Source organism: Equus przewalskii, chromosome X (assembly GCF_037783145.1).
Source record: "Equus przewalskii isolate Varuska chromosome X, EquPr2, whole genome shotgun sequence".
Classification (NCBI taxonomy): Eukaryota; Metazoa; Chordata; class Mammalia; order Perissodactyla; family Equidae; genus Equus; species Equus przewalskii.
The window spans coordinates 55,646,577-55,656,716 of NC_091863.1; the positions used below are offsets into that span (position 1 = coordinate 55,646,577).

The following is a 10,140-nucleotide window of genomic DNA, read 5'->3' on the forward strand; positions in this document are numbered from 1 at the left end:
CTGCAGTAAGAAGGGTCACTTCCGAAGCCGCTTTCAGGCATTTGTTGAGGACATGCCCGTGGGGCCTGAAGGGGCTTTGTACGGCAACCGAAGCATTTTAGAGTTCAACGGCAAGTTTCGCAGATGCCGCCCAAAGGAAAAAGTGGTTCTGGAAAAGCGGGGAAAGGTAGAGCGGTCAGAGCAACCGGGGAGAATGGGGTCGGGTGAGGAGCGAGGGGAGAGAGCAGACCGGCGACTCCCGGGGTCCCGGACGGAGGCAGCGGGTGGCCAGTGTCTAGAGGACTGACCAGGAAATAAGCTGAGGACGATCAGTGTGGACTTCTCTGCAAAGCTTTAATTGAAAAAGCCTGGAAATTAGGTGGTAGCTAGAAGAGAACAAAGGATTAAGAGAAAGTCTTATTTTGTTTGTTTCTTCACAGTGGGGAAAACTTGGGAGTGAGGCTGACGTGAAGGATGCAGTAAAGTGAGATTTGGGAGAAAATGGGGTTCAGGACAGGTGGGGCAGTTGACCTTTGAATAGCAGAAGGGACACCTTACGCTCACAGGTGAAAGAGGCGAGGTCACAGGGCAAGAGACGAGGATGAGTGTGGTTGTAAAAACGGGCCAGAGAGAGGGGAAGGGGTGGAGCTTGTAGGAAATCATACTTAATGGCCTCAATTTCTTATGAAAGTGGAAGACAAGGGTAATTTTTAAGATTGAGGGGCAGGGACTGAGTAGGGGCGTTAGGGAGAGTGGTAAAGGTTTGGAATAGTCATCGAAGGTGATGGGAGAGGGAATGAAACAGTGATCAAAGGATTACCCTCGGGACTGAGAACCTGAGATTGCAGGCCATGAATTTGTAGAGGACACGATCTGCACAGTCATGATTTACCTAGGACCGTGCAACTACCACAATATAGGATTGAAAAGAGCTAGGTGTAGCCTTGGAGTTTTGTTGGACCACGATAATCGAAGGATAGCAACACAAGAGAAATAGGGTGCCAGTGGGAACGCAGTTCAGATGATCAAGCCTGGGTCCCGCTGGAGAAGGGAAGGAGAAGTCTGATAGTCTAGAGGAACATAGGATAAAGGGACTGAAGCGGGGTGTGGTTTCTGTGAAGTCAAAGAGTCAGTGTTGTGGGAATGAGGCATGAGAAAGCTGGAAGAACAAAGTTGTAGCCAGAGACTGCATTACCAGTTCTGAGTGGCACAGTTCTATCATGTGCCCCTGGGAGCAGGCGGCCTGGAGGAGAGGGCATGGGCATTTGGGTGGGCGGTCCAGAAGTGTGAGATTAGGTTGTTGTGTGATTCTTCAGCATAAATGGTGAGGTCATCCAAGATGATGGCAGGAGCAAGGGTGGAAAGGAAGCCTGAAGCTGCTGCCAGAGGCCTCAGTTGATCAAAGGGAGTGAGGTGGCAATCAGAAGATGACAGTATCCTGCGGGGAAGAGGACAGGATAGGCAGCATTGTTCAAGAGTGAATATGCAGCAAACCCGCTTAAGAGTCTGTTGTAATAGAACTCCTTTAGCAGTAACGTTTTCTTAGGCATTTGGTGGTATTTTGGGTTTTCAGTTTAGTTGAACATTTATTGAACAGCTGTTGTGTGCCAAGCATTGTGCTGGGCATTGGAGATACTAAGACGAGTACGATGGAGTCTCCTGATTAAAACTTTTCAGTGGCTACCTATTACTTCTAGGATAGATTCCAAGTTCCTCAATGGTGCCCAAAGGCCTTCATGCGCCAATCCTCAGCCCCCTCCCCTGGGCTCATCTCACGGCACTCCCACCTCAGATTTGGTTTTATCCGTAGTTTCCTGCACCTAGGGTGCTGTTCCCCACCCCTGGAGTGTCTCCTCACCCTTGGCCTTTCTTCACCTGCTGAGCTCCTACTCATCCAGGAAACCTTCCCTGGCTGGCTAAAATGTCTCTCTGTTATTCCACGGCTCCCTGTCCACAGATTATTCTCCTGAAATATTCTGTTTACGTAACTGTACATATCCATCTTCTCCAGTAGAATATGAGCTTCCTGAAGGAAGGTACCATGGCTTTTTCATCTTTGTATCCCCAGTGCCTAGAACTTAGTATTAGGGAATGTTTATTGAACTGAATACTTAATCCAGCAATAGTTCATAGGAACATCAGCCTCTAACAGTAAATATGCTGCCATCAACACAGAAGTTGATATAGTAGTAAAATGTAAGATGCTGCCAATAGTTGTTAATCTGAATAGCAATAGCTTTTCTTAGGAAGAGATCAATGGGTAATGTAGGAGACTCTGGAAATTTGGACATGAATGTATTCTTTAGCCATATATGAGTGGTGGGAAATTTGATCTTTATTTAAAATATGTTCTTGGAGATTTTACTTGTTGGAATTGTGAGTACTCAAATACACAGTTGCAGTGCTTATTAGAAATCTTACAAGAGCTCAGGGGTTTGCCCTTAGAAGGCAGGATTTTAAATTGGGTCCAGAAAATCTGGACCAGGCTTCTGGCACTCTTTCAACCATTAGCACACTCACTTGTGTATCCATTTTCCATGAAGGGTTTATGTAGGGTGTGAATTTTCTGTTTTAAGAGAGGTGAGTCACAGATTTTTTTTTAATATAAATATTGGCACCTGAGCTAACATCCGTTGCCAGTCTTCTTTTTTTTCTCCTTCTCCCCAAAGCCCCACCCCCAGTACATAGTTGTATATTCTAGTTGTGAGTGCCTCTGGTTGTGCCATGTGGGACGCCACCTCCACATGTTCTGACAAGCAATGCCGTGTCCGCTCCCAGGATCCGAACTGGCAAAACCCTGGGCCACGGGGCTGGCCTCTGTCACAGATTAATTTAGCTTGATGTAGTAAAGTGTCTGGCAGAATTCCCTTTTGACGTTTGGTGCTATGATGGAAGTATCAACTCCTGGTGTGTTGGAACTTTCTGTAAATATCAAGGTGCAATTTAAATGAGTACCTGTCATCTCTTTTCTAAAGGGGCAGCAGCCTCTGGGAGTGACAGTTCTGACAAGAAGGCTCAGGGTCCCAAAGGTGGTGGCAATGCAGTAAAGGTGAGTTACTAGTTCCTTTTTTGCATGTTAAATATAAATAACATATATACATGTATTATTTTGGTACACATAAAAGGAAAAGACAGTATGCTAAACCTATTCTAAGAGGCTAGCCTAACACTGACATAAAATCAAGATAACACAAATTGGAAAATATGGACCAATCTCATTTATGAAAAGTAGTTCCTTTTAAATATTTTCCCAACTGCTTTCTCAGACATCCAGAATTTCTTCATACCTCAGTATTGTTCCTTAAAATGTATTAAGTTAGATCTTCCCAGTAAGCAAATGAATTATTTCTCGGGACGAAATCTTTTATAAAACCAAGAGCTTAGATAAACAATCAAAGGCACAGGTCTCATTAGATAGCTCCCCCACTGGTGAGCTCCAAGCCAAGGCCCTGACCATGAAAACGGGGGTGGGAGACAGTTGCAAATAATTACCTGAAGCACTTGATCTAGTCCCAGAGGAGTGTCTGCCCTGGAAAAATATAATCTGCAAACAGAACTATACTATTTAGTGCCGCATAGCAAGGCAATTTCCATGTTCCAATCAGGATATGGGATCCCATACTTTGATTCGTTCATTCAATGAGGATTTAGTGACATCTGCCCTGTGCCAAGCAGTGCATTAAGTTCTGGATATTCAAAAAGAAAAACAGGTAAGAGATGGTCCCTGTTGTCACAGTCTAGTTGGGAGCAGTTAGGTAAAGAAATAAATTTCATTGTTGTATGAGAAGTGCGATAGTAGAATTGCATCATATAAATCCAACCATACACATGCAGCCCAAAGAAAAAGAGAGAGAATGTAAATATTGTGGGCCATTCTGCCCACTTTTCTACTCAGTGAACCTATGCCCCGGAGAGAGAATGAGATGGGAGACGTGAATCTGCTTTTCCATAGTTGACCTCCGTTCTTGTATGAGCATCCAGCCATGCACAGTGGGGTTCTGGTCTCCAAAGATAAGTTTTCATAAGAAATGGCCCCAAAATACAAACCAGCTACTTTGTCTGGGGTTTAGCTGAGGAAGTGGTCATTGCTACAACACGGCTAGGGGAGACAGGCTATGTTGGGCTTAATGAGGGCCGACATTGGTCTCCAGTATGGTATCTTCACAAGGGATGTGTAGAGTACTTTTGGCTATCTGCAGTTTTCACTTTACGTGCTGACTTTTACAAGCACCTAACCTAGGAGACTGCTCCACTGCATATGGCTTTAAAGAGGCATCTTGCCCTCTCTGGAAAAAAAAGAAGTTCAGTGTGGCTGTACATGAGGTATGTAGAAAAGAGTGGCATGTAATTAGGTAGGAAAGTCAATTAGGGTTAAACCTTTTTGTCAAGCTTTTTCCTTTGAGATAATTTTAGACTCACATTCAGTTGTAAGAAATAATACATATACCTTTTACTCTATTTCCCCCAATGGTAACATCTTACAAAACTAGTGCGATAGCACAGCCAGGAGATTGACGTTGATACAGTCAAGATACCAAATGGTTCCATCACCCCAAGCATCCCTCCTCTTGCCATTTTATAGCCACGCCCACTTCCCTTCTGCCCTTACCTCTGCCTCCTCCTTAACCCCTGACAGCAACTGGGGGTGATTCTCATGTGCTGTTCTCCATTTCTGTAATTTTGTAATTTCAGGAATGTTGTATGAATGGAATGATACAGTATGTAACCTTTTGGGATTGGCTTTTTCACTCAGCATAGTTCTCTGGAGCTTTCATTCAAGTTGTTGCGTGTATCACTTGTCTGTTCCTTTGTGTTGTTGAGTAGTGTTCCAGGGAATGGAAGTGCCGTAGTGTGTTTGTTCACCTGCTAGAGGACAACGGGGTTGTTTCCAGGATTTGTGCAGGCCCCAGCAGGGGAGGGACCTGGAAACCCTCCAGCCTTTTAGGGGCTAGGCTCCTTCTACATCCTGCCACTCTGCTTTAGACCCCGTTCCTGAGCCCACCCTGGCCCTGTGTCACTAGAGCTGTCCAGATTCTGAAATCCACCAGCCGAGCACAGCTTCCCTCCTTCCCCTCCACTTCCTGCCTCCCCCAGTCCTGTTCTATTCTCTGCACACAGACCTCCAGGCCCTCGAGCCCTCCCTGTTCTCCCCACCTCTCCCAGGCTTTGTGCTGTTCTCTAAGCCCCGTATGTCCTGATAGCTGGAAATTAGATTACAGGGCTTGACATTGTATCAAGGAGCCCGACTGCTTTTCCTTTTGGTCATCTGCTGCATCCACCCGCCAAACTGCAACCCAGGGTCAGTCCAGTGGTCTACTTTCTTTACACTGAAACCCAGAACTGCTGGGCCTACTTGAGGGTCACACAGCCTTGGGGATTTGGGGCCACTAATTCCTGATCTCGAACCTTAACTAGGCCCCAGTACTGCTCGGCAGTCCTTTGCCACTCACCTCAAGTCATCCACCACCTTGCTCCAGTAGGCAGACAACTTCGTCTAGTGGCTCTCAACCCTGGTGTACATCAGATTCACCTGGAGAGCTTCGGAAACTACCAGTGCCTAGGGTCCCAGCCCAGACCAGCTGCCTCAGAATCTCTGTGGACTGGGGCCTGGACCTTGGTTTGTATTTTATAAGCTCTGGGGGTGATTCTCATATGCTGTCAGCATTGAGAAACACTGATCCAGTCCCACAGAGTTGGTGTGAGGATTTCACGAGATAATGCATGTAAAGCATAGCACAGTGCCTAGCAAATAGTAAGTACTCATTAACTTTTAAATATTGTTATAATTTTCAGAAGAAAATGGAAACCAGACCTGTAACCAGGAACTCACTGACTCTCCAGACCCCCACCAACAAAGTTATCTTCACCCCCGCCCCTTCCCCTCTCTGCTCACCTTCTTCCTTTAAGGCTTACTAATTTTTCAGTGTTCTGAATGCCAGACCTTGCTCCTTCATTTCTCCACCCTTTCTTTGCTCTGTCTTCAACCGTTCCCTCTTCACTGCATCTTTCCCTTCATTCTGAAAATATCCTCGGGGATCTTTAGCCTGCTTTCCTCCTCTTCTCATTCTACGTAGCCTCCCCGAGTAATCTGTCCACCTCCCACAGCCAGCTGTTACCTCCATGCCGATCGCTCCCAAGTTCTCTCCATAGCTTGGCTCTCTTCTAAGACACCAGTCTATCCGGTTGCCAGTTGGTCAGTCACAATTGCAAACCCCACGGGCACTACAGACTCGTTGTGTCTAACGTGTCAAATTGTCCGAACCAGAGTACTTGTTTATTCCTCTAGAAGGTGGCAGATGGTACCTCCTTCCTGTGATCATGAATGTCGTGTGCACTTTCCCAGTAATTGAACCGGAAGGTTGCTTTGTGAGTGTGGAAGCAGAAAGAGGGAGGCAGTCTAGAAGCTGTTTTACCCTGGCCGAGTCAAGGTCTGATGAACCATCCTTGTCCCCCATGTGATCTTTCTGGTGTCCAGATTGTTTGTCCCTGCCTCCCCTGGACAGTGCTGGACACATCCTATAGACATTTGCCTCTCTGAGCCCTGCTTTTTGACACATTCTTTCCTTTGCTGTGTTGGTATCTCCTGTGTAGCTCCTCCAGTCAGGAATTACTCCTGTGGGCCTAGGATTCCCTTGCCCTCAATTTTAGAAGTTGAACCCTGAGGACAACCTTGGTTTACTTGTGTCTAAATTTATAAGGGAGATACCTTTAGCCCCTACGCCAGTGTATCACCTGTGATATGGAACAACAAATTCTGTTTGAAAAATGGGAAATCCTACAAAACAGATATCTTGACAAAATCATTTTTAAGGATATAGTGGTTTTTTTTTAAAACATGGCTTTATGGAAACATAGGTCAAATTTGAAGACTTCTACAGGGTTGAGTTTTTTTTTTTTTTTTTTTTTTTTTGAGGAAGATCAGCCCTGAGCTATCATCTGCTACCAATCATCCTCTTTTTGCTGAGGAAGAGTGGCCCTGAGCTAACATCCGTGCCCATCTTCCGCCATTTTTTATATGTGGGACACCTGCCACAGCATGGGTTGGTAAGCGATACATAGGTCCACACCTGGGGTCCAAACTGGTGAACCCCAGGCTACCAAAGCAGAGTGTGCAAACTTAACTGCTACACCACCAGGCTGGCCCCAAGGGTTGAGTATTCTTGATATTCAACATATGATACTTTTTCAAAGTGTCGAATTGTGGTGGGGCTTTATACATTGGGCCTCTTTTGGTAAAAGGTGTTTCCTAGTGGGGTTTTTTCCCATATATTTCCCACACTCATGAATGCTACCTTTATTGGGTGCTAGCTGCATTATCTTAATCTTCACAACCCTATGAGAACACATAGGTACTGTTATTATCTCAGTGCACAAATGGGGAAGCACTTAGAGGTTTAAAAACATACCTAAGAATATACAGCAGAGTTGGGATTTGACTCCAGGACCCAAGCTCTCAACCATGATCATGTTTCTTCCTCCTCTTACCATTGAGGTACATAGTCAGAGCTGCGAGCTGGGAGCTTCCCACAGCCAGGTGCCTGTTTTCCATCTAAGTCGATGTTCTGAGATACTCTCTTCATGTGGGAAATGGGGTTGTGGCCGTCGCCCAGCTCGGCAGACATCCAGGATTCTCCATTGCCAGCAGCTAATGTGGTTTTCACTAACGGCGGTAATCAGATATGACTGCTGCACTGTGAGGAAAAGAATCGTTTGGGTCTCCAAGTATTATATGAACATACTACTTTTTCCCTTGTAGGTCAGACATATCCTGTGTGAAAAACATGGAAGAATCATGGAAGCCATGGAAAAGTTAAAGTCTGGAATGAGATTCAATGAAGTGGCTGCACAATATAGTGAAGATAAAGCCCGGCAAGGGGTATGGTGCTCTTATCATTTAAAATGATCTGTCCCCCACAGAGGACACCCAGCAGTAGGGATTACTTCTATGTTGTGCCATTAATTTTAGCCATATCTTGGTTTAAAGATCATAAAAGCAGGGGCCAGCCTGGTGGTGCAGCAGTTAAGTGCGCACGTTCCACTTTGGCGGCCCGGGATTCGCTGGTTTGGATCCCGGGTGCGGACATGGCACCGCTTGGCCAAAGCCATGTTGTGGTAGGTGTCCCACATATAAAGTAGAGGAAGATGGGCATGGATGTTAGCTCAGGGCCAGTCTTCCTCAGCAAAAAGAGGAGGATTGGGGCAGATGTTAGCTCAGGGCTACTCTTCCTCAAAAAAAGATCTTAAAAGCAGAGATGTCCAACTTGTAAACAGTTAAATGTGGGTCACCTTTGTCTAAACCTAGGCGTGACACTTCCACAGCTAACAGACTCCCAGTAACATTGTGAGTGCGTAGGTCTTCAGTCCAGGGTTGGCCCTCTTCCACCCGTTTGTCCTTGTCAAGCCCACTTCTTTGCAGCCCAGATGAATAAACCTAGGAACCTTAGCATTCGTGTTGGGAAATTCTCAAGCTACAGTAGAACTATTCCCTCTTCAGGGCCACTTGACATCACATATCTTTTGGGTTTTGCAGGGCGACTTGGGTTGGATGACCAGAGGGTCCATGGTGGGACCATTTCAAGAAGCAGCATTTGCCTTGCCTATCAGTGGGCTGGATAAGCCTGTGTTTACAGACCCTCCAGTTAAGACAAAATTTGGGTATCATATTATTATGGTGGAAGGAAGAAAATAAAATTGTATGAAAGACTGAATATGTTTTATGCATTCTGTTTATTTCTTTAGAAGGTGTTGAATAATTCTTGTATTTTATGAACTCTGTCATTGTAGGTTTGTAGGTGCAAAATCAGGTGAGTAAAGGTCAGCGTACACTGTATGCGGCAGTAGATAGTCAGTCGGTGGTTCTCAAAGATGAGTCAAGCAGACTCCTTTAACCTGTCGTCCCTTTCCTCTTGGAACGACTTTATCTGATTCTCAGTATATCCTAGAAGTTCATTTTGAAACCATCTCTAGGGGAGCCAAATATCAGCTCATACTATTCACACATTGAATTGGACATTGAATAGATGGATTAGAATATGAAAATCATAAAATAAGTCGCTAGACAACACTTGTTTTATAAGTTAGCCAACTTGGATCTGCCAGGACAGTTATTAGCTCCACTGTCTTAACATGGTACATGGCACATAATGGCCATTCAACATTAATTCCTTTCTTTTTAAATAAATGTTTATGGCAGGAAAAAAGGCACTCAGTTCTTCCGGTTGTTTGTCCTAGACTAAGCAGCCAATCACCAAGTGCTGGTTAAGGGAGAAATGTCAGCTTCAAAATATTTCCTCATCTTCAAATGTATTGGTTATGTTATGACCGTCCCTTCCAGGGCCAATGTCTGTATACCTACCTACGTTTTCTAAATTTACGATGCCATATTTATGACATACAAAAAAGTATAAAGAATATCATGAATACTATACTGCTTCAAAAATAAAACTGCCAACACAGCTATGTGATTCTTAACAGTGATTCTTTGAACACAGTGTTCTCTCAGCTGCATTTGACGTGCCACGTTACACCACGTAGTGGCAACTTCCCCTAGAGACCGAAGTTCCCCATTGTATAAGAGTTTCTGAGCACCCAGCAGGTTATGCCTCCGTGGGATTTTCCCCACCGAGCAGACCAAACGCTGCCCCATTCCCTGGGATACACAGACCTGCCAGTATGATACAGAGATGCTCAAAATAGGAAGTGTGAGATGAAACTGCTTTACAAACCACATTCAAAACAATGTCTCTACACAAGGGCTATAAATTCTGAAGATCTTGAAGAAAATCCTGAAAAGCTTTATATACATGAGACAGTACCTAGACTAGAGTCCTTTGCTCAGGACATTGGCTTATCCAGGATACTAAGTGAATACCTTTTGTGTAGATGTCACTCACGAAGGAGGCCAGAATGCTGGAAAGGTGGACTAGAAAAAGCAAACTAATTTCTGTGGTATGGAGAGCGAGCCGTTATAGCTAGCTTGTGAGAAAGTATGGCAGGAACAGACCTCTGACACCAAGCAAACCTTTGGGAAGTTGGCTTTTGACTGGCTTTTGACTAAGGTTCCAAAGGAGTTGGTCAGTGAAAACATTAAGGATTTATACAGATTTATATACATTATAGCATATCCATTCAATTCTGCTTTGAAACTGCATCTTTTTCATT

The 10,140-nt window shown here is 44.8% G+C and overlaps 1 protein-coding gene across 1 annotated transcript; it reads left to right on the top strand.

The window, feature by feature from the left end:
- Nucleotides 1-10: 10 nt before the first annotated feature.
- PIN4 (peptidylprolyl cis/trans isomerase, NIMA-interacting 4) lies at nucleotides 11-8,687 on the top strand. Its single transcript, XM_070605144.1, has 4 exons — nucleotides 11-166; nucleotides 2,955-3,028; nucleotides 7,736-7,855; nucleotides 8,510-8,687. The coding sequence occupies exons 1-4, from the start codon at nucleotides 124-126 to the stop codon at nucleotides 8,666-8,668; spliced, it is 396 nt and encodes a 131-aa protein (XP_070461245.1). The 5' UTR covers nucleotides 11-123; the 3' UTR covers nucleotides 8,669-8,687.
- Nucleotides 8,688-10,140: the final 1,453 nt, after the last annotated feature.